At 39.4% G+C, this 25,305-nt stretch overlaps 1 protein-coding gene across 1 annotated transcript in view; it reads right to left on the bottom strand.

Annotated features, from left to right (window-relative positions):
* Nucleotides 1–8,041: 8,041 nt before the first annotated feature.
* Nucleotides 8,042–25,305, bottom strand: part of BEGAIN (brain enriched guanylate kinase associated) — a gene marked incomplete at its 3' end in the record, with an annotated part of 129,295 nt that continues 112,031 nt past the window's right edge. Inside the window, exons 5-7 of the mRNA XM_084270481.1 lie at nt 16,228–16,335; nt 12,723–12,806; nt 8,042–9,415 (exon numbers count right to left, since the gene is read on the bottom strand). Coding sequence (XP_084126607.1) covers nt 8,042–9,415; nt 12,723–12,806; nt 16,228–16,335 — 1,566 coding nt within the window. The remainder of the gene's footprint in view (nt 9,416–12,722; nt 12,807–16,227; nt 16,336–25,305) is intronic.

Genomic DNA, 25,305 nt, shown 5'->3' with positions numbered 1-25,305 from the left:
TTTTTTTTTTTTTTTTTCTTTAAAAAGAGGAGTGAGGGGAAAGCCAAAATGAGATTGAAAGAAAATAGTCTGTGTTGCTAAAAACCTTTCCCTGGGACTTTTTCAGAATGTACCCTAAAGCTCAGGGGAACAGATTGACTGCTGTGACTGGAATGTTTTACTGCATTTTGTGCTGACGAAGCCATCATACTTCTCTGCCTCCAGTCCCTTATCTGTCCTACAGCTTGTCAGGAAAATTCAAGCTGGTCCGAAACAGCAAGGTGCAAGTTCTCAGTTCAGCTACATATTTTCTCTGGGAAAAATATGAAAAGTATCTGGTTTATCGTACATGAGCACTGATGTCCTAGAAATTATTTGGCATTTTAATAGTTTAGATGTACAGATTCATTTTTGAATATTCTTTCTTCCAGTTTCAGGTCTTGCCTTCCTCACCTTCACCCTACTGTGGACTCTGAAAGCACGGGTGTGGGAATGAATCAGAAAATGATTCAGTTCCTGTGCTAAGACTGGGCTTGGGAACTTGAGCTTTCATTCTTTATCTATTTCTCAAGTTATAACATAAACACAAGGCCAAGATCCTTAAAATCTGCTAAAGCTAAAATAGCTAACTCCTCGCTATCTCACTTGGATTAGGCACCTCATTTTAGGCATCTCTCTGGGCTTCAGGGATAAGAGTATTTCCTTCACTTACAGAGGATAAAGACTGTGAGGTGCTGAAGATCCACTGCAATAAGTTGTCAAATTACAGTGAAGTGAATCATAAAGCCCGATTTGCCTCCCTGCTGCAAATAATCTTGGCAGAGCCGAATCTCGTAATTTCTTACTTAGAAGTGCTGCTACTCTTGTCCCCACCTCCACAGGCTGGTGGTACAGCAGCTTCCTTTCAATGAGAGGTTGCATGCTCCCTGGCTATTTGGTCCTCATACCACAAATGATGTCTGGCCTAAGAGGCTTTCTACTGTAGGAAAAAACCTAACTGAGAGCTTGACTGGGAACCTGCTGAAATTCATAAGCCTTGCATGATGAGAATACTTTATATTCCTTGAGATCTGTTTTACGATGTCACATGTGAAGAACTGGAATGGGAAAGGATGCTGACTGGCACTGACGTTACAAATTTAATTAATCTGGGACTTGCTGCTGTTTCTCCTCTTCTAAATCATAGAGCTGTCATTGCTCAGCTAGGTATAGTAAATACTGCTGTGGCTCTGAAGCTCATATGTGTGTCTGCTCTGATTCATAAATTACAAAGAAAAAATCTAGATGGGTGGATAAATTTAAATATGAATTCATTAGAGCTGACTTCAAAAATAAGAATTTTTCTGAATAATCATGGTTAGAGTACTAATGTATATACGTCAGTGATGGGCATGCTGTTGAGAAGGCATTTAACTCCCATCAGGGATCTTTTGCAAAGGCTGCATCTTGTATCAATCACAGTTTTGGCCCTTGCAGATAAAGACATTCTCCCTACTCTGGGATGTACTAACAGCTTTGCAGGGATGATCCTTGCCTCCAAAGGAGGAGTAGTGTCAGGAGGGACCTTGCCGCTTCCCACAGGTGTAGGATGTGGGGCTGTCAGCAGCCTTGAGGAGCTTCCATCTCACAGAAAGCACCATGTCTGCTGCATGGGTGCTGCAGAAGCCTGGAGAAGAGAGAGCTCCAAGGGCTCAGAACAGCAGCTTTCCAAAACCCGCGAGGATGTTATCAGGAAGACAGAGCCAGGCTCTTCACAATGGTGCTTTAGGCATAAAGTTGGTGTATAAGCAGATTCTGTGGGTTAAAAAGCTATCTGGGGACTACTGATGGATGGTCACTGAATCTTCTGGCCACCTCTGTTTCAGGTAGACACTTTAATCCCTGATCTCTCTGGGACTCTGACCTGTATAGTCACACTTTTCAAGGTTTTAGCAAACTTTGACCTGTTATTACATGGCAGAAAAGATGACATTAGGATCCCATTTCCATTGTGATTTCTAGAAAGGGTGAAATTCTTATCTGTTCTGTCCTACTAATCAGAGGTCAGCGGGGATTTAGCTTTGTAGATATTTGGAGATGTCTTATAAGACAAGTTACTTGAGAAAGTAAGACTGTATAAGATAAAATCTTAATAACTCTCTTTGCACCTAAATTAAAGACCTGTTCGTTAAAATTGCTTCACTGTGGGGAAATGCCATTTTAATTCTTCTGAGACAATGAAGACATTATGGACTTCTATAAAAACATCATTGCTCAACATCGGTCTGATGACAGCATGAAGATGTCAGCAGCTATTCATTAGAGACAGAATATACATACACTTTACTGCTGTTTTAAGGGATTAGATTTGCTGATACTTGGGCAAATGTTCATGGCACATAATGGATCTACAGATAATGGTACATCCTCTCCAGCCACGTCATATATGACTTTGTTCAGCAGAGCACTTAAGTACACACTCCTGAGGTTAAGATTTTCAAGCACTTGCTACTTCATTTAGAAAACACATATAGTGGAATTAAGATAGATTGAGAAGTGATAATTGTGGCTCTGTAAGGCAGACAACTCTTGGATCCAAGTGTTATAAAAGATCCTGCACTGAAAATGGAGAAGAATTGCCATAGAAGCTGTCTCAAGCAAGGGGAGAAAAAAAAAGACACATTTTTCTGCAGAATAAAAGTGTAAAACCAGCAAGTGAAAAGGGCAAGACTGAATGTCAGTGGAATGCATTCACTGCATAAGCAGCAAACCCTTTCATTGCATGGGAATTCAAGTTACTCTCTTTAGCTTCAAGCTAAACAGAACCTCTCAATTACCAAACCAGCTTTGCTAATGCACTCAAAAGAAAATACCAAAGAGAAAACAACATGAGAGAGAGGATGGAAATGAATGACAGGCTGTTAAAGAATGACTGAACTGCTAAAGTTGTTTTATAACAATGAGGCTTAAAAAAGACAGGGAGGAAAGATTAGGAAAACAAAATCTTCTGATAATGTTGATATAAGACCAGTTAACAGAAATATGCCAAGACTTAATGCATTGAGATCAGCGTGTCTGGCTGGTGGTCATTAGAAGGTGCTGCTTACACTGAGGACTGTTGCTAGACCCAGGAGACTTCTGAGAAGTTACCTTAGCTCTTTTGTAACAAGTGACATAGATCTCTAAGGCTGGAAATGGAACGAGTCTACTAAGAAACCTCTCATCTATTGATTTTGGGAGAGATATCAGAGCTTAATGAACCTGCAAGTGAAACTCTCTGTGGGACTTGAAGGTAGCATAGCTAAAAAAATTCCTCAAACTTACCAGTGATGGAAGAAGGATACAACTCAACCCTACAGGGCTCAAGTCCATCATGAGCAAACCCAAAGCTCTTTGAGAACATCCAGATGTGTAAGTGCTGAAGAAATTCTGGGCAATGCAAAAGTTTATGGGGAAAACTTATTTTTCAAACACACTGATTTCTGGGAGACTAGTTCCTATTCTAGAAACATGACCTGGCATTCTTTCCATCAAAATGCAAACCTTTACATTTGGCTATACATTTTTTTGAGTAAGGCTTTTCTTATGGATGTCTCTGATGGACTACCTGCAACTATTGAGAAATATCAGTGCTGGGAGCATCACACATGCAGTTGCCTTAGTCTGTATAGTCCCCTCCTTTCCTTGTACAGTGGTTTTCAACAACTCACTGTTCATATTAAAATCGTCTGGTGTTCAGTAGCAGAAAGGTGAAGACAGAAGCTAGAGTCTTGAGAGGAGTGTCTTCCAGGGAAAAACTGAGAGGGCTACATCTGCACAATTTAAGCCACATACAAAAACAGATATCATAATTTGTAAGGACTACAAGGCTGTAAACATGAAAGGGGGAAAAAAAGTTTTATAGGAAAGTCCAAAGGATCTCAATTAGTATTTTAAAATTAAACAAAGAGAAATGAATTTAGGTAGCTGTAAAATCACACTCTGTGATAGATGTTGGAGTGGAAATTCTTTTTAATTAAAAGTGCTGGAAGGTGGAAGGATTAGTTTCGTAAATTTTCTAGTTTGGGAAAACAAGTTAGAAACTGTTGAATTGAAAGCTACCCATTCTGTGGTTTGCCATGATTTAAGCTTAGACATTTTAGGGATTTCTAGTCTTCAAAAGAAAAGTTTAAAAGAAAGTGATATGTGTTATTCAAAATTATTGAGATTCTGTGCTTTTTTTAAGCCTTAATTTGGAGTTAGAAAACTGTTTCACATCTCAAAAAAATGCATTTGCTTTTCATGATTTCATAATACTTATGCAACATTGTTTCTAGTGAATTGTATCTCATATCCCTGGTATCTTTTTTGTGTTCTTCTCTTTTGATTTGATATGCCTCACTCTGATCTCTTGTCAGCCCCCTTTGTTTTTCCCTGATCAGTGTTCTGTGTCATGTACATTTTGCTTTCAGTTTTGATTCATTAAAATGGCATTTCTCATCTTCTGCTTCACTGCACAGTTGAGGACTTGCCACTTCTTTTCCTTGCCTTCTCTATTCTTACTCATGGCAAATTAAATAATTAACCAAAGCAAAAATTCTGCTAAAGGTCCCTACAAACCCTGCATACAGAATTTGACTACTTCAGATGCTACTTGGAAAAGTGAGGTTTTGCATCAATATGGAGACACCTTGATATATTCCTGATGCCTCAGAGAAAATTGGGCATTTGTGTCCTTGGGAAAAAGAATTTCAAGACAAATTTTGAGCCAGCTTAGTGGAGGGGTGTATGGGACTTTTCTTTGGCTGAAGATCTGTTGGTTTGCCTTTCTGGAATCACTTGTCAGTAAAGGAAGAGTAGAGTAGAGTAAAGTTTATCAGACCACACCTGCCTGAATGAAAAATGGAAGCAAACTGTTCTGAGTGTGATGTTTTAGACCCCGCTCTTCATCAGAAATGTCCTACAGTAGGTAAGTGCTCTGAGGAACACGGCAGCAGACGGGTTTACCACCCCTTTCGCTGAAAACTGAAGCTAAGCAAAAAATTAAGACATCACCACAAAGAAAATTTCAATCTTTTGTGAAAATAACCTAGTGTCTTTCTAGCTTTATGCCTCAGCTCTCTCTCTGTGGTTGCCTCAAGAAATGTAAATTGAATTTGCAAAAAAAAAACAACCAAAAAAACCCCCTACCAACAAAGGAAATACTTTATTATAATCTTTCAAAACTCTTTTTGTATGCCAAAATTAGATCAAAGCACAGGTAAGCCCATAAATCTAAGAAAATTTAGGTGAATATTTAAACTTTTTAATCAGAAAAAATTTTCATCTGATTAAGGAGAAAACATGTCAAAGCTGAAGAATTTTTCTGTCCATTTTGGTTGATTTAGCTGAAGTTTGTTACAGGGTTACATATTGTTCTGTAACAGAATTTGTTACAGAAAAATCTTACAAGGGTATAAGCTAATTTACAAGGAAAACCCAGTGCTAATTGGCTGAAAAGAGTTTCAGTCTATGTATTAGAGTACGTAAACTGGGAAAAGGAGTCATGTGAAGCACTGAAACAGACTTTCAAACTACATTAGTATGAAAGAATAGAACAGGATATTAAATAATCAGATATATAATATATAGCAGAAACATAATTTTGTCTAATGCTTAAAATACCAGTTCAGTATCAAATAATGAAAAATATTATAAAAGGATTAGTCTGATACTGCGTTCCAGCTCATAAATGTCATGACTTATGGTTCTGTAGCTTACATATTTTCTTAGGTGAGAGAACAGTTAATTTTCACCTCTTACATGCAAATACTTATATTCATTGATCAGAGAAATGAATGTCTCTCCTTAAAAGTAGTCTACATTTTATGTACCTGAATGAATCAACAGTGAGGTTTTTTTCCTTAGTGTTTCGAAGGGGAAAGAACAACTTTTCTGGCTGTCCACGTCTACTCACTGCAGGTCAGATTCTGTCAGAAGAGGCAGTTTGGAAACTTTATTGTGTCCATGTTTTATGTACGTTGAGGAATGATTTGTGGGATGGCCTCCCACTCACACTCACTCTGAGCCAGTATGGCAGCATAAAAGCATGAAGTGTGTTCCAGCTTTTGTACTGAAATAAGCCTCAATTTAGAGTTATGTTGTGCCTTACCTGTGTGATATTATTAGCTACGGTTGTTCTCCGCAGTGCTGCTACAGTTCTCAGAGGAACTGTAGAAAGCTGATGTCACATCATCCAAACAGCACAGCGAGTACTTGCACACATCAATAATGGTCAAATGTTTGTATAATCCATGAAGAATACAGAGAGCAGTGGGAACTGTTGATGCCAAATGCACTGAATCTGAGGCCTCATGATTTAAGATACTGAGGTAGGAAATGAGCAGTTCTATAGTCCTGGTTCATAGTGGCTTGCCAGGTGACTGTTTTCAGAGAATCAGCAGAAAATATAGATATATTTTTTAATAGGTATTGAATGTGAGGTCATTATTTTAGCTTTATAAGGAACTTGTTAAGATTTCCACAGTGTTCTCACTGATTACTACCCCATACTGCACTGTAAGGTCTTTCCCGTACATAAGCATTAAGCATATTTCCCATACATAAGTCAGTATTTCAAGTATAGGATGTGTGTTCCATGGACATGTCTTAAAAGAATTATTATACCTTTATTGCTGTATTCTACCTCTTACCAAGCAGCAGTACTGAAGCCAGGAAGGAAATCCACAGGATTTCCCTTTCTCTCACTTTTGTTTTTCTCCTCCTCTCCTTTTGCTCTTGTTCTTCTGCTGCTGTCCAAGTTGCACTTTCCTTAATGTTGAAATAGTGAGAAAAAGAAAACTTGATGGAGGAAAGACAAGAAGCATGTTTAAAACTACAACTTCTCAGAGTCAGGTGTGAAATTCCCATAGGCTACAGAAGGCCAGACTTGCCTTAAGCTTTATCAGTTCTCTTTGTTAGAAATACAAGCTTCATATGAGAAAAGGCTGACTGTGGAAGGTAACAGTCCTAAGGACCTAAAAGATTGTGTCAAGTGTGTGTGGTAACGGAGGAGGAGCTTAAGTCACAAGTTTTCAAGTAATTTTCAATTTTCTTTTCAGTGTGCAGCATCCTTCCCAGTGAACTGAAGGACTGTTGATAAACTTTTCTTTCCTTCTTTACTTTTCCCAAGTGGATAAGAAGCTGTCCTTCCACACCCAGGGGCTGAGGAGCAATAACTAGTGCTCTGGAGCTAACAGAGAGGCTCCTTTAGAAAATGATCTAATCCATGAGCTTCAGTCATTAACTTTTCCTGCATTGATGCCACCCAGAGCAATCCCATGTTCTATTGTCTAGGGTAAGTTTCAATGAAGGAAAAAACCCCACCAAAATATCTCCACTGGTGTCTTTTATTAAGTAATGCAAAATACAGTATTAATTATGACACTGCATGCATTTTAGACAATATAAATGCAAGCCTACAGAAAATGTGACAAAGAAACCCTCAATTACTGTTGAGGTAGTATACAAGGAAAAATAGGAAAGCAGAAACACAGTGGATTAAAAGAACAAAATATTAGTATCACTTTGTGCATACATTAGTCACTCATAAATACATTTGTATGAAATAACTTAAGATACAATTCCATTCTTGTTAAAAAATATACTTCTTCAAATTCACCATTCTTGTTTGTTTTGTTTTCACATGACATTTTATGGTATTTTATCAGGTGGATTTATGTTTTATCACCGCCGTCATGATTTTACCCTTTTCCTCCAAGAGTTTAGGCACAGATGGCCTCATGCACAAAAATAAATAAGAAACCTGCTTGAAGGGAAAAGAATTCTGCTCAAATAGCTTAGGATAGTCTAATAAATACCATTTTGTTTATAAAAATATTTCAGGTTTATAAAAGAGGGGAGGGGACCGTCTCCCACGTGGAAAGGATGTTAAGTGAAAAGTGCTGTTTTACCATTTTTGAAGAGATTTTGTTTTAAACATATAGTACCATTATGAATATATATTTTATAATAATCCTGTTCTTAGAACCGTATCGGTCACTAGAAGTATCAAACACTCTTTGCTTCCTTTAGTTTGCTGCCTTATTGCCGTTGTGGAAGATGCCTAGTTCAGAAGGGTTCCGTATAATTGTGCTTTTGTAAGGCTGTCCTTCCGACTCAAACCAGTACTCCCAGTCCGTTGAAACTGCTGCTGTTTGCTGTGAACACCCGAATGGCTTCCTTGCTCCATGGAAGACTGGTGGATTTCTGAAGCCTCCACTGAACTCTGATTGAGAGACTCTGCTGAGCTGTTGGGGCTCACGTCCACGTATTCTCTTTTCAGTACTGGGCTGTTTTCAATGTTTTTGCTACTGCATAACTGAACGGTGATCCTTTCATTTTTTTGGTCTCTTGATTCTTTTGTTTTGTAAGTGGGCAGTTTGTCCTGTTTACAGCTAGTGCTGATGTCAATATTCAGGCCACTGTCTGTTCTCAGGAAGCAAGAATCCACAAGTCTGCTTTGGCAGATATCGTCTCCTTCTGAGCAGCTATCTGCTTTGTAACTAGCATAGATGGGGCTTGTTCGACTGTCTCCCTTCTTAATAGGGCTACTGTAGTACTGCTCCGAAAAGCTACAGGGCGACAGCCTGCCAGTGTTCCTGTAAGAGTACGCACCAATGTCCTCTACACTCAGTTGCCTCCATCGCCCCGGCAAGTCTTCTTCTGAAAGGTGGGTGCTCCTGCACTCATTCCTCATTTTCTGATTTGCTAAAGCCTGCTGTTGTGTTATGGCTGAGAAATGAAAAGGTTCGTTTGCATAAGGAGGCAGAGTCCTTGTAAAAGTGGGTGAGTTCTCATTGTCATCGGCAAGCTCCATGTGCTGTGCAGGTTTGGACTTGGCAAACCTAGGACTTCCCTGATGCTCATAACCTGCAGGTGACTTTCTTTCAAACAGTTCATCTCGGTTGCTCATGTAGATTGCTTGCTGAGAGGCTGTCAGAGTGTTGGCTTGGGCGTTCTCCTTCTCCTCCGATGTGACGCTGAAGCTGGAGTAGGAGCTGGAGGTCGGCAGGGAGGTAATGTACTCTGGGAAGGCTTCATGAGAGAAGCTGGAATGGAAACCGTCTTCTTCGACGGTGCTGTCCGTGGAGTTTTGGGACCGCAGGAACCCCACATCTTTCACCTGTGTGTCCACACTCTGCCTCCTCTCCCTTCTCCTCTCCTCCGGGCAGTAAAGGGCGGTGTCGCTGCAGTAGATGTCTGACTTGTACTGGGGCCTTTGTCCGAGTTTCCCAGCAGAGTCCTGAAAATTGAGTTCCCTTGTAGATGGGCTTGACAAGTGTGAAGATAAGCTGTTCGGATCTGGTTTCTCCAGTACTTTGGCAATGACGCAAGTGGGAATGGTATCAGCGTAAGATGTGTGGCACAAGGGGACAGAAAGGCTGCACCCGTGTTTTTCCAGATGGATGCTGACTCGTTCCTGAAAGTCAGATGGCAACTGTAACATAAAGAGATGGCAAAGGGGACAGGAGAAAAGGGTGCACATCAAAACTGGTGTCTGCTTGGACTTGTACAACATTGATAGATGGGTGCTGGTTTATAACATTACACATAGCTCTCTGTATATGGTTCTTTGGCTAATGTGATGGCCACAATCTTTGTGCACTTCTGAAAACAAATGTAATCACATTACTTTCATCTATTAACATTAGGAAGTCCTCATCTGCCTTCCCTCATGGAAAATACTGAAACTGAAATGTTTCCTTCCAGGGTAGTTCAGGTTGGACAGGAATGCTGCAAAGAATGTAGCAAAAAATGATCTCAAAAAGGCAGGTAGAGAATTACAGCCTGCAGCAACAGCTTCCAGACTGTGTGCACGTCTGTGATTTGCAGTGGGAGGTGGGGGGTGCAGAGTTCACTGCTGGGGTGAGGAAAAAGGAGGAAGTGATCAGATCTATTCTGTTTTTCTTTTGCCTCTCTTCAAGCTGCTTTTGCCTCTGACCCAGTGCCAAATTGGCTCTTGCCCTTCAGCGCCACATGTGATAAACAATGCTGTTTGAAGAGGCAGGAAAGATGGTTTCACTGACACTTAAAGCAAGGTACTGGCTGCTATGACAGGAGTGCTCCTGTGCCGGGAAGAAGCAAATCAAACTGGCTACCTTGCCCCAGCACTCAGACGCTGCTTGTCAAATCAACCATCAGCATAAGCCTCATCATGGCCCACTCTTCCAGCAGCCACTGCCTGACTGCCTTTCTAGTTTCTTACTATGCTGGCAGAAATAAGAGCTAAGACCTGAATTTACAGCATGATTCCTGGGACAGACTAGTCATTATTAATCAATATGTCTGTTATGCATCAGAGATCAGATGAAGGTCAGGATCAGCTCTGTGGACGGTGGCTCCATCTACCATTCTATCATCTGGACCAGAAGAGACTGAGAGCCTGTGTTCCTTGGCAAGAAGAGCCCGGTAAGTAATGCCTACACAGGTATCACCAAACATGCCTGCTAGCCAGGTTTTTTTCTGCATCACTCGTTTCAGATCTCTATCAATGATCAGACAGGGATATGAAAGAGTGCTGCATGGTGGTTGTCTCTCAGTATTTCTTACTGGAAATCAAAGAACTCATGTTAGAACAGAGTTTTGAGTTTGTGACTGTGATAGCTCCTTTGATATCTGTGTTGATTTACACCACTTACGAACTTAGGCCCTGAATGCTTGCCTGAACTCTCATTTATTCAGCACTTTCTTTTTATAACTAGAAATTGAGTTCTTTACCACATAATTGATGGTTACCCTTATAGTCTGAACAACCACACTCCTGCCTTAATTTTATTTCTCTAGAGGAAAGAACCCTACAAATACTGAGGCAGTTCCTCCACCCCCCTTCATTTTAGGCAAGAGAGATTTAAGGTGCCCACACCTTGTGATGGTCTCACACTGTGTGATATATGGAATATGGGAGCTCCTCTTTTAGCTTAGCTGGGAAGTTTTAAAATTTCATTTAACCCCCAAAACTTAATGTATACAAAATATGACATGTTGTGAAATGGCATTCTTGTTAGTGTGGAATAGGATGAGTGTTTTTTTCAACCAACAGACCTTCTAGGATATTTTTGATTAATCATTATGTTGTTAATTGGCTCATATGTCTTCCATTGGAAATAAAGAGTATGATATTGCCAATCTGCTAGCAGACAGCAATATTAGTCATAGTAAGTACAGATGCGACAAAGATTGAATAAACAGGTTGTAAAATAGGGCTGCTGTAAATTGCCACAAAACTGAGGAAAAGAAATACACTTAATTTAATGTGAAACTGAAGCACGGGGTAGCTATTATTTTGGTATCCTGCAACACCACTGTTTGATCTATTTTTTATGCATTATTTAGATTATGAAATGCATTAAGGAAAAGAACATTATTTTCTGGGCATTGCAGTGGAAACTGGAATTACTAAAATTATACTGCTGTCACGTTACGATATTGTACTATAGTTTAGGCTTCTGGATAATATACAATATTTTTTCAGGCAATATTTGCATTTGTAAGGAATTTATTGGCTGTGACAGCACATTCCTGCTTGCTAAATTAGTAAATACTTGGACTTACGAATGGAGACTTTGCCTGTTCAACTGAGTGTATGACAGTCTGGGAAACTGTGGGCTGACCCCACATTTGTGATATTTTAATGCAAGTGAACCACTAAATACTGTTAAGGTCCTAATTCTTGCTAACGTGTAGGATGCTTTCAGGTGTAAGTAACGTCATAATTCCTGGATGTGACTTGCTAAGGAAGTCAGTTAGTTACTAGGAAAAAAATAACGGGCCCAAGATAATGGTTAATTTAGAAGTTCTGCCTCCATTCCAGAAACTCATCACATATTTGACAGAAGAGTCTTGTTCTACCCTTGTTTACCAGGGTTGTTTAGTGCTCTGAAACTGTCTACTGGCTTATAAATGGTTTATACATTCCACATTCAATTTTGCTTTATTCTGCTGCAGAACTGCACAAGAAAGAGAGACCATTCTTGGGGACACTAACCTGATGGGACTGATGAAGGGAAGGTTTTTCTCCTTGACGTTCACTGAAGGTGAAGGTCATGAGGGAGGTGTTATTTCTTCGTGTAGGGCCTGCATCCCTAAAGACAGTCTTGTTCACTAAGATAATGTTTACCTCCTCTTTAAGGAGTCTGCTTCTCAAGCCTAGTTTCCTTGGAAGCGAGGATTATTAATTAAAGTTTACACCATGGAAATCAATCATTCAGGGCTCTGGTTGCTTTAGAAAAAGATATTTGTTCTGTCAGTCCATTTTATAATTCAGGTTTAGAAATTAGCTGGACTGGAAAATAGCTTCAGGAGGAAAATTGATTATATCAGAATCTCTGATGCCTGTCATTTCCCTGCTGTTACCCCCCCCCCCCCCCCCCACCTCCTCCCACCTCCCCCTCCTCCCTTAGTCCTCCCCAGCATTTTGCAGTCTGGAGTTGTCAGCACTTAGGTTTTGCTAAAACCTTTATTTGTCATGTAATGTGCACAGGCCCATTACGTTGGATAGCAGAGGCTTTGGGAAGAGGGTACCTAACTTCCATCACTGGCTGTGATTTTGTCAGCACCTCCCTCAGCTGCAGAAAATACCCCACAAGTGCACAAGGCCTCCTGTTGCTTAAACTGGGAAGGGGGTGGGTGGGAAGGGGAGTCAAAGCCTTAAGTGCAAACAAGTTCTGGGAGTGATACATGCAAACCAACTTTGTTTCCATTACATGTTTTTTCCTTTGAATATGAACCAAGTTCGGTCACGTTACCTCTGAAAGCTTATGTGCCCTGTCGTAATTCTTGCTGCACTGGAGCAACTGAGCAGCTAAATTGCAGTCCTTCCTATAGAGCTCCTAGAAAAACAGAAAATAGCCTGTTTTTTAAAGTTTGCAAATAGCTCGTGCCTTTCAGCCTTTCTCCTGTGCCTGAGCAGTCTTTTAAAAATTGACTTTGGGGAAATTTGGAGCATACTTTTAAAATCCAGTAAGATTTCTTGCTTTTCTTGCAAGAGCCCTTTTGCTCTGAGAAGGCTGATAAAACCACTGAAAAGAAAATTTCGAGAACTGTAACTACAGAACAGTAATCTGCATTTCAAAAGATGGATACTTACCGTTAGGAACAGGACTTTATACTGTTAACATGCGTGGTGCTAGGAAGGCTAAAATAAACGTGCTCTTTTAAACAAAACGGAAATTTAAGAACAGGCACTTTTTACTGAGCGTTATCTAGATCAATGCCGAGATGCTACTTTAGAAAATGCTTAAGTAATCTTGTGAGACTGTGGGAGAAATTCATTGCAGAAATGTTACGTTGTATTGTTGGTTTTTCTTTTTTTTTAAAAAAGACCTTTGTCTCTTTATGAAGCTTTCTTGCTGGGTCTTGGCTCCTTTCATATCTTGCAGAACGCAGCCATATGAATATATTAAATCTCACTGCAAATGTTTGATGATGCAGAACAGGATATTTTTATTGGGTAAGAAATTACCATGAGAATTCCACGCAGGGAAAAAGAGAATTTAAACCAGCCGCTTGTGCTATTTTTGTATTGAATGGCTCCCACAGCCTGTTTAATGGGAAAATTCAGTACATAGATTTGCCCTTCGTCTAAATTTAATTTAGCACACATGACTGTAACTGTATCCTTCAACCAGTATCTTTGGGTCCCCAAAGGTAAGAGTTGTATGTTGCTTTTCCTGATGTAAGTGCCATTAAAAACAAAGTTGGCTTCAGAAAATTACTTTATATATGGGCATAAAGACAAAACAGAAAGGTACTATGGACACTAGGCTGTGTTAACCTGTAAAAATTAGAAAATGTTTATGTAGAAAAGGTGTTGTATAGTGAAATTTTCTCTGGCACTAATGTTATAATTTTACTGCCTTCAGATTTTTACTGTTACACTTGTTCTTTTAAAAAATGACAAAGAAACTTCTCTATGGAAAAGGAAAGGTGTAAATACCCTTTGTTTTGACATAACATTTTAAAGGTATTTTGGAATAGTGGAGGCAACAAGATGTTCCTGGGGGTCTGTGAGTCAGGGAGGTAGTAACTGCAGTTTTCCTTAGTTCATATCTTCATAGTCAAGGGCCTTTACATCCTCTTGGTTTGTGTCTGTGTGAGCTTTTGTACATGCTTTAAATGTACTGGGGAGATACACTCATTTATGTAGGCCTTAATTTTTTTATTAGTACACACTATTTTTATTCCTGAAAACAGATGCAAACAGTAGGAAAACAAGAGTTCAATTTAGAAGCAAAATCTGTTGCATGTGCATGTGACTGTGACATGTTACATGCACACTGAGCACACGGTATGTTGCTGCACAGTGTATAACACAGACAAGTACCCTGAGTCCCATTAGTTATGCCCATGGCATTACTAGGCACACAAATATGAAATCACTCCAAAATCTAATCCTTTCTTCAAAAGCTGTGAGCCTCTGTTTCTGTGAAGCGGTTGTCATGGAGAGCACATAAAGCTTTTCTGACGCTTTATTTTTAGCAGCTTTAAAAATTACTACAGAAAAAATTACATGTGAGTTAAATGTGCCACGTGTACTTTGCTCTCAACCTGCTGGGACAGGAAATGCGACTGGAGTGACTTTCTGTCCTTTAATGTTTATCTCAATGGGAACTAGCCACATCTGTGGCAAACAGAACAATAATCAGCAATTAATGCCAGAAGTGTTTCCCATTTTCTAAAACATGCTTTTGCACCAAAAGCATCATTTTACATATCTGTCAGAAGCGTAAGGGGAAATATAATGGAAGGAAGAAATTTTGGTAAGACAAAACACATTCTCCCCCCACAGGATTCTGCAGTTTAACACTGGCTCTACTTATACGGTTTATTTCATAGTTCTTTATTTTAAATTTGGAATTTAACTCTTACTTTCATTAGTTATGATACATAAATATGGGCAGAATTTTGTCTGGGAATCGACCTCAAATATGAAGAAGTGGTACCATTTTTTGGGGCATCTGGACCATACTCTAATGTTCAGAGTAGTCCAGAATGAGAAGAGTACTTGGTACTGCAGTCTAGTCTAAAATGCCTTTTAAAAACTGTGAATATTGAAAACACTTCTTCAAATGTGGGCTCAATCCTGACTCCATGAAGTAGTCTAAATGTATAGATACTTATTGGGAGAGTTTTGGAGGTTTGCAATTCCCATGCCTCCCTTAAATCTGAAATCTTAGCTGAATTATTCTGGGTGTATACCTGTGCTTCTAAAACCTAGGTACAGCCCACTGCATTTACCATGTGCTATTAGTTACAGCTATTTAGTAACTGTTGTTTCAACACAACTTCTATAAAAGTAAAGGGTCAGGTTGTGAACACTTTGACTCTTTGTTTCCGCTGGAAAGCTGTTAATTGCATAGGCACAATTCACATCACCAGGCATATTAATGGGATTAATGCTCCCTGCTATGATTAAGAGTTCATGTGAGATATGGGAAGATCGAATGTAAGATGCTGAAAAATAAGTGCTAACAGAAACATGTCTTCTGTGGATGAATTTTTTATTAAGTGTCTAAGGAATGGCACAATAATGAACTAAATGCCTGCAATCTTCTTCTCTTTCCTAATCTTTTCAGGCTTGCCCCTGGAAGGATTTCATGAGTGTGGTTGCCAGCTGCAATATGCATGGCAGTTTTTAGCAGTGTTTAATGAGATGCAGGGTGACAATCCCCAGGGATGTTCCCTGTGTCATTCCACACAGGCATAGGTAAATTGTTACATGTGAACCACAGCTGGGGAAAACCAGCTCCATACAATGATCTGAGCAACAAGGTTGGGTCAGTCATACTTTCTGCTAGCAGAGTTCCCTTGTGCTGGGCATCCTGTTTCAGTGAGCAAAGACAGAGATCAGAGGAACTGCAGGCAACGTAGGGCTTTAACCTGTGCCTAAAATCCTGATGATAAATCCTCCCCCCATACCTGTGTCCGTGCAATACCTCTGAGCCTGTGCCTCCAACAGTTTACTGTACTAGGCTGAAACCAATGGCAAAATCAATGGGGGAATATTTTCAAAATGTTTTTAGGTTAGGCATAAGGAAAAAAAATCCATGAAAAGTCTAACTCCAACTCCAAAGCTTAAGAAGGACTGACCTTACAAAATGATGGGAATATCAAACATGATTTTTAACCATTGAAGTGACTAGTTGCATTTTATGTAAAAAACAAGATGTTATTCTATAGTTCCATGGGAAGTGCATGGTGTAATTTATATCTGAATATAATCTCAAGATGTATCCATAATTAAATACTTACATTGTCTTCAGACAACTTATCTATTGTCACCTTGGCCTCTATTAAGTGATTATTGAGTGCAATTATTTCATGGCTCAAAGCCCGTTTTTCCTCTTCATAATGTTGACCCTGTGTAGAAAATGGAGTAGTTAATATTTTTTCTACTGTGAGAATATTTCAGAAAACAGCCCGAAGGTTGACATAATTCTCAAATCCAGGGAAAAGCATAACAGAACAATATTTCTTAAATTTTTTTCCTTTTTTTTTTCCCAAGCAACAGATGAGGATGTGTACTTTGAAAATATGGAGGTCAAGATGAGCTTGTACTAGGAACCTTCACAAAGTACTCTAGATAGCCTGTGCAAGAGCATTTGACTAAGCACCTCCTTCTTTATCACAAGGCAGGATTTCTAACCTGAAAAGGACTTGGGCCGCTCTTGCCTTTTGCTGCAAGAATATTTCACTTTCACATTCTCATCAGGGAGGAAGAATATTTAAAAAGGAAAGTAGCTGTGTTTGAGCCAATTTTTTTTTAGCTGCTGACTGTGTTGGCTGGCTTAAAAGCCCTGAATGAGCTTGTTCATTTCTCAAGATGAATGTTTGCCGGATTGCAGGGTTAACACTCATTAGCAGAATGTGACCCACTGTGGGATAACAGGAAAATAGTCTGATTCCAACTTCTTGCTGCCCACTAATTTAATCTTGTTACCAGTAGGCTGTAACTCTTTATTATGAATGCAAAGAAATCAGTAGGAAAAGTAAGGTGCCACTGACCCTTCCCATTGTATCCTATTTTCATATTGCAGTGTTCATTGCACCACCTCATCGATAAAAAAACGTTTTGTAGCAATCATTTATAACCTGCCTCTGGCCTTACACTACTATTAAAAAGTATGGGAGCTTCTGAGTGCTTCTAGCTGAGGTCATGGCATCTTCCAAGACCATGGGAGCACAAAGGTTTGCCAATTACCCAGAGGGATCTCTTAGGAAGCAAAGTTGCAATAAGAACAGAAAGTAGGGTAAACTTTAATGGACATCTGTTTTGTTTTGTGAAGTCAGCCCAGTGACAAATTCACAATCTCACTTCCCATTCTGAAAGGGTTAGTGTAATTTGTGAAGGACTTTCTCCAGCAGGCTGATTGTATTAGCTACTGAAATTTCCCAAATGCCATATTGCTGGGGTCACACAAAAATCTTCCATCGCCGCACAGTCAGCATCGTCAGCTAATTGACAGCAATGGGAGTTGTGTGTTTTGAAGTCCCAAAAAAATATCAAGGTTAATCATCCAGCTGCAAAGCACCAGGCTATATTAAGGAAGGGTGATTTAATTGGAATGGCAACTCTCATCCTAAATTGCTAGGTATGCAGCATTTGGGGTTGTTATGACATAAGGTATTATAAAGTCCTGTTAGAAAGTAAATACTGGCATCTGTCATAGAAGAAAATGCTTCTATTGTTATGGGAAGATGATTTAATATATAATTAATACATCTCTAGGACCTAATAAAAAAGGGAACAAGTATGCATTGAACATGGTATAAGTTCACTTATGTTTCTCCATGGTATTCCATCAAGACGTCAGACTTCAGGTTGGACTTGGTGCCTGTAAATGTCTTTTAGAGTCAGTGAAGCAACATCTAATTATTACTAATAACGGGGGATGAGAGTCTCAAAGAAAGGACACCCAGATGCTCCACGCGTTCTTGGTGATTGTTCAATGACAATACTTCAGTGATAAGTAAGGATGAATTTGTTTTATAGCATCTGTCAGTGCATCTCTCATATCCTGGTGAGATATAAACAAGACCAGTCATTCCTTGTGGAACTGATGGCTGGGAGACTACACAGTAGTCTCTCCCACCAGATGTTGAGACTTTAGACTGTTGCAGAGCGTAATAGTGTAGGTTAGTTCAAGCTTATGCGCACTCCTCTTCCCATCCAGGTGTATCATGATGTCTACTGAGCAAGGCAGTTTTGAAATACAGTGTTTGAACCAAGGGAGCTTTTAGCTGCCTGGTAGAGTCTCTTAAACAGAAACTGGGGTAGTGGTGGGCATGACTAGGCTAGGAATATATCTGAAAATTTAAAGAAAATAAGAATGAGAAAGCTTGTGGTGGAAACAAACCCTTTTTTCTATTGCAACCCTTGAAGTTAACAGCTGTGCTATTTAAAGTACTTCCCCATAGACCATCTGCCTAACATATGTTTTATCAATTGGCTCATAAAAAAGCAAAATATGGTGTAGATTTGCAGATATCACTGAGCATTATCTGCAGTAATTAATGATTTTAAGCATTACTGCATATTAGTTTCTGCTCTGCAGACCTCCATGTTACATTTAGATTAGATATAAGGAAGAAATTTTTTATGGTGAGGGTGGTGAGATAATACTGGAGCAAGTTGCCCAGAGAAGCTGTGGCTGTCCCCTCCTTGGCAGTGTTCAAGGCCAGGCTGGATGGGCCTTTGGGCAGCCTGGGCTAGTGGAGGGTGTCCCTGCCCATGGCAGGGGGTTGGAATTAGGTGGGCTTTGAGGTCTCTTTCAGCCCAAACCAGTCTGTGATTCATGATTCTATGTTATTATGACAGATTACAGGTTTGTGCCTGTAAATCTGTTTATGGATGCTTTAGAGCTATGAGAGTTTATCTGCCAGTTAAGAGCCTAGCTATGGATATCCCCTACTCACATTTGCTTAAATCCATGGGCAGAAACTGTAATAAAAGCAGTGAACTGACAAGATGTGAACAACAAAAAAGAAAAATGAAAGATATTTCAATGAAAAGATAAACTGATACCCATGCATGACATTAACCTTGGGGTGCAGGATTTGGTGAGAGCACCATTTAATACAGCAAAATTATAATCTGAAGGAGTAATTCACTTACAGGCTCAGTGAACCTACATGTCTGTTTAAAAATGTGCATGTTTACAAGCAACTAGAGAGAAAGAGCCAAGTGTTTAGCTAATTTATTAGGCAATTCTTTGTCAAGTTACAAACAAAACTGCAGGAACCTGTAGGGATGTATGCAGAGCCTGCAGTAGCATCCTGATTGCATTTCATGATGTACCACTGTCTTATTTTTGCTTCCCACTGCAGTAATCCCCAAGATGCCCATCTTTGTCTCAAAACCTCTTCATAATACTAATAGGGCCTGGCTTTCAGGAATGCTGTTACATTACCATAAAGAGTACTGACTAATTAATTATATTTATTCTCTGGTATTTTAGATATTTACTTAAAGTAATTTTCTGTTTCCAGGCTGCCAAGGGTGCAGGTGAGGGTCCATTCTTCAGAAACAAATGTATGGGATTAAGGATTTTAATCCTTTGATATGTTTTTGATGTGTCTTCTGCCAGAGGTTTACCTACTGCAAGAATCTATGTCAAGTTGGAGTTCTTCTGGTTAAAGAAGATAGTGGCAAGAATGTTATTCCAATGTGACAGGCCTTTCTTATGATGAACACATGGGATGAAAGTAAGTGACAGCTGTAGGAGGCTTGGATTGGCTCAGGAGGTGACTAGATTGCTCTTGCCATAGCTTAAGATTTTTGATTCTGTAGTTTTATCTAGGAGCTCATCAAAAGAATTAAAAAAGAACAATATGGTCTTAGTGAAATGAGAGGAATAGAGACTTCATCTGAGGTGCTGGTAAGGAGCAAAACATTTTTCAAAGAGAAAAAGAAGTTTTGTGAATGAGTGGCAAAGGAGATGTACCATTACTCCAGACCTACAACGCAGGCTCATCAGGCTCGCCCTTTGAAGCTGTCACTTTAATGACTGATTGTTTGATGCTCAACTTTCTAGCTGCACAGGTTCATCTGTGGAAATGGAGAAATTACTGGAGATGGGATATTGCTTGGACTATTTAATGGACTGGGAAGAGAAAGTTCCATTGATTTAGCTAAATAAAAAAGTAAAATGACCTAGGAAGGAAAACATGGAATTCTGAACTTTGGAAACTTATATTAATTCATATAAATTTCAGATCTTTTTTAATGTGCAAGTGAAGTCTAATTAGAGTTGACTGCTTAAGCAAGGGCAATTTCTCAACCAAACAAAGAAAATAAGGCTAGACTGTTTACAGTCCTTTGCTTTTTAATACTTTGTTCTGCTCTAGGAATTTTAAAATTCACATTTCCTGTCACCTTTTGATATTTTTTCTTAATAATTAGTAGCGTGGAAGAAAAATGAAACTCCCCTTCACCCTGTAATTGCGGTCTTAAAATAACTGCTTAGCTAAATGCTTTCTCTAGGGAGTTAAGACATTTCCCTCTCAGAAAAGTGTGCTCTGATTTATCACATTCCCATGACAAGGCTGACTTTTCCTCTCCAGGCTTATACTTGCACTCAAGATCTGTTCTTGCAGCAAAGACTCGTGCTGAGCCAGATTTGTGTCCGAGCCCTGCTTGGTGGTAGCTGGCCAGGTGCGAGCCAGCTGATGGTGGTCTGCTCTCCCTCCAGCCCTTGTCGGGACTGTAACACTGCTACTAGTCTAACTGCTGTATTATTGTCACCCTGCAGTATTCTGCCTCCCTGCTGCCCCAGTGCCCACCTAGAGCTCTTCCTCTTGTTGGAATGGCTCCTTATAAACATCTGCATCCAGTGTGTGTATGGCTTTATATTCTTCTCATCTCTTAAAACTATTTAATGTACATTGAAACATCCACAGGGGTATTGATTGGGAAGATTTGCTAAGCTGGCTGAAAAATTGGCAGTGTAGTACAGGCAAGAGGCATAATGCACTTGTGCTTTTTTTTGTGTAACTTAGTGCCTCTTTTTTATTAAAGAATATGTCTGATATTTGTTTTGTAAAATCTCATGTTGGGTAAAGCCATATAAGATTTGGAGGTTTTTTTTCCTCTCAATCACCCCCAGCTCCTCAAGAGCAGAGTAAGAAAATCCCTGTAAGTTCTTTTCAAGGTAGAGCTGGGGAAGGTCATGAAAGTAGAATGCTCTGTTCAAATACCTAGCCCCCTGACCCTGCTAAACACTGTCATTTTGGCAGATTCCCAATTTAAACTGCCATAACCAAGCATAATCTCTACATTAAAAAAAAAAAAAGTGCAAAAAAAGAAGTCTAAAAAAGAAAAAGAGTCATTATGTAAATTGCTTGAACAAAGGGAAGATTTTGCTTCCAATCCTGCTAATATGTTACTCAAGTCTCCTTTGCCTCCTAACACAGCTCTCTGCAGAGCTCTTTTCACTGTTGTAGTTCTTTCTTACATGAGTTTAATTGTGATTCTTTGGAATTGCTGAGAAACACTGGCTGGAAGGTCAGGCAGGAGTGTGGTAGAGAGCTGGAGTGACATTTGCTGCATGGTTGTGATCACGTGAGACTTTGCTAGATATAGTCACATTTGATCCTCATATCAAGGCCACTGTTTCTGCTGAGTAGTGTTTCAGGATTAAACTCTCCTGTTATAAGGAAAGGCTGCAGAATGGATTTCTCGATGTACTGATTAAGATTTACTATAAGGTAAAAGCAGTGCTTCCTCCCCATCTGACTGCTGGGATCAAATCCAAAAAACAAAACCAACCAACCCACAGATATATTTTTATGAAAGGATTTGCTCCTACTAGCAGAGAGGAAACTCACTGCTGTACGTTCCTTACTTTGCTATTCAGGGTGGTCACTTGAACAGCTGCCTCCAGAGTTTGTGTAGATGAGAGAAGTGCCACATTTTGGTCAAGAGAAATGTCATAACCTTTCTTCCATGTCATTAGATCAACTGTTTTACTTGAATCAGCGTTACACTCCTCTGTGCCATTTCAGACTTATGCTGGTATTTCATTTGCCTCCTTAACTATTCCACATCACACTTCACCCCCACAGCCCCTTTTTTCTGCGATAAATCTGGTCTAAAAGGCCTTTGCTGCCACACAGCAGTTCAGGGCCCCATCAGCTGTGCTGACACAGCTTTGGTGCCATCCTGAAAGCCAGCCTGGTGGAAAATAACCCTTTAAAATGGAAAAAAAATCTTTCATTGAGAAATAGGTCTTTTAAGCTGTCTTTGCCGTTAAGGAAAGTGTGCATGGAAGCAGTACATGTAGTCAATATTTCTTTATGGAATTCAGAGTTCTAGCTCATAGTCTGAATGTTACACTATATGATCTCAAGATTCAGTTTTCTTTCACCCTGGAGTTTTGCAAAAATGTGAACACTGTGATTTCTCAATACCATTTATCATAGCTATTCATATATTTCCTCATAATATTAAGTCTCTGAGGTATTATTTTCTCAGCAGCTTATAAATATTAATATCTTCTTCAGCAGAGACTAAGGCAGACCTTCCTTTACTTACATGTTTAGAGTATTGTTGCCCAAGTCTAAGCCAGCAACATTTCTGCTTTTCCTCAACCAGCATAGAGATTTCTTCAAAGTATGAAATTCCTCAGTATATAGTGATTTTTATAATAATTTTTGGAGGAACAGCTCTCCAACAGTGCCTGCTTCTCTCCACTGGGTGACAGGGATGCTGAGGGTAAAAAAGCTGGCTTTTTGATACCTAAAACTAGGAAACTTGAAGCTTATTTTAAGTGACTAGCTTGATGTAATACAATTCACGTTGTCCTGAGACATAAGTCTTGTAATTCATGGGGAGCTTGCTTTTCTGGGTCTGTTACTGTCCCCTGGGGAGAACAGCATGAAGGGATTTTGCAGTTAATGTGACTCTAGCTGAGATGATAGGCTTTCAGTAAGTTGATTGGAAATGACCTGTTGCTGATTGCAAATGACCTGTTGCCCGTTTTGATGGAAAAAACAAGAAATGGAGAATATGCTACTTGCCTGGGTAAGAGGAGCTCTGTGCCCCTGCATTTGCAAATGCTTTTCCCCTTTTGAAGTCATCGTTCTTGTTTTGTCTGATCAAAAAGCTGTCTGATATTTAGTGTTTTCTCCCTGTGAAGTTATCTCTCCTACTCTTTGTCTTTCTTACTACACTAAACAAGTGAGGTCCTTGAGTCTCTTGCTGAGGCAGCTTCTTTACTTAGTCTTATTTTTCAGTTGTCAGTCAGCTTGAGTGATTTTCCACACCCTTTCAAAAAACATAAATATCAAATCTTCATCCACTGTCTTTAAACTGGATTTTCCCTTGTCTGAAACTGTGGCAAAATCATCATTCTACTCCATTCACTTTTTCCATGGTTATACAAATACTGTGTCATCGATGTCACGGCATATTGCTGGGAGCTCATGTTGAATTTTTCAGGCGCTGACTCTCAGAGTCACTGACCTTTCTGGAGTTTCTCCTTTCTGGAGTATGGTCCCCTCCCTCCATTCCCCCATAACCATTTTTTGTGTATGGTCTGCAAAGCATCTACATAGATTTTATGCTTTAATTATCTGCAGGAAAATGTATTTTAACTGAATGGGGACTTACTTATCACCAGTTAGCTGCGTTGTTAATCCTTTTTATCTTATCTTATCAGCAATAATTTTACCTTTACTATTAGGACACTGTTGAAAACATTGATTAATGCTGAGAACTGTATCAGTCACTGGGCTCTTCTGATCCAGCCCCATGGAAAGATTATTTTCTAGTGGAAATAGCCAACTGCTTGTTACTTCTTGAGATGGCTTTTAAAAATTTTGCAACCTACATACTAACTGATTTTGATGCAGTTTCATCATTTTTTAATCAGAATCTTATAAAATGATACTTGTAATTACTTAGTCTCCAAATATACCTACTCACTTGCCTTTGCTAAAGGAATTGTGGTTTATTTAACACTTTTTCATAAAAACATGTTGACTTCCATTATTTATACTTCTGTGATTTAGTGTTCCATCATAAACACTTTGTGTTTTGTACAACTTCTACTTACCCCATTATACGCTTGACCTCTTCAGTATTGGTAGACACAGGCATTTTTTTTTTTACCTCAGAATCATCCCAACATTCAGAGACTCTTTTAAAATAAACATCAGCTTAACACATTAGTATGTATTTTTAAAGTAGGTTGGAGAAGGAAGCAGGGAATCCGCTCAGCCAGTTCTTTTAGGACTCTTAGGTGGAAGCTTATGTAGGTTGTTAAAAAAAATATTTTTTCCAAGTGTTCCTTGAGATATATTGCTCAGCATTGTCTGTAATTTCTATTGAATTTGGAATTTGGATTCCCATCAGCAGTAAAAGAAATGTTCTGGCTTAAAGCAAAGTGTGGGACAAGAACAGCTCTACCTCCTAGCAAGAGCAGCTGAGTGAAGAGGGGAAGATGTTCATCTGGTCTCTGGCCTATGTACCAGGTGAAGGACTTAAAATGGTATGAAATGCCCCAGTTATGTCAGCAGGACGTATTTTTCAGCACAGGCAGTCTGTGGCTTTGCAAAGCCAGTGTAAGAAGCCCGTAACAGTTATGGTATAGTCAGAAGAGAGCTGCTTCCCATATGGACCGCACAGGACCACAGATGTGGGGACTTCTCTCAATATTATTGTCCCTGAGTTTTAAGGTACTTCAACGGCAGAAGCACTTGGTATATCTCTGGGAGTTACACAAGTGATTTTGAAAAATTCTTCCACAAAGCATCAGATATGGAAACTCTGTCTGTAGTGACCCTTTCAGTCTAACCCTCACACACTTGAATTCTTTTTTTAACTGTGGTGTTTGTTGAGTGACACTGCTCTGAAAGTTAATTACTGCTTATAACTAATTCATTTACTTTCAGACACAGCATTCTGGGAAAAAGAAAAAACAAAACCCAAAACAAATCAAAACATAAAAATTCCTGGTGAACACACAATGCTAAGCTGAATTGTCTCTAATTTGCTCTTTTGGCATTTTTTTTTTCCTTTTCTCTAAGGGATGCTCCTTCAGTCATGGATACTGAAATAATTTGACAAATGTCTCCTTCCTGCTGAGGGATTATAAAAGATCCTGGGAGTCTAGTGTGTAAGCTATCCTTTGGCATTTAGAAAATTAGGTTTAAATGCCACAACCAAATACTGTCCCACTATGAAGAGTATGGCTTTATTTGCTTGTGGGAAAAGTAAGCATTGGGAAGGATGTTAGGCCCCAAACCAGTCAGAAAAGGCAGGAGAAAAGAATAGACTTGTGCTTGAGAACTGTGCTGGTTGATACTTATGGCTTTGATCTTAGGAAAGAA

This window comes from Gallinula chloropus (assembly GCF_964237585.1).
Source record: "Gallinula chloropus genome assembly, chromosome: 14".
Taxonomy (NCBI): domain Eukaryota; kingdom Metazoa; phylum Chordata; class Aves; order Gruiformes; family Rallidae; genus Gallinula; species Gallinula chloropus.
This window is presented reverse-complemented; position numbering and strand designations above follow the sequence as displayed.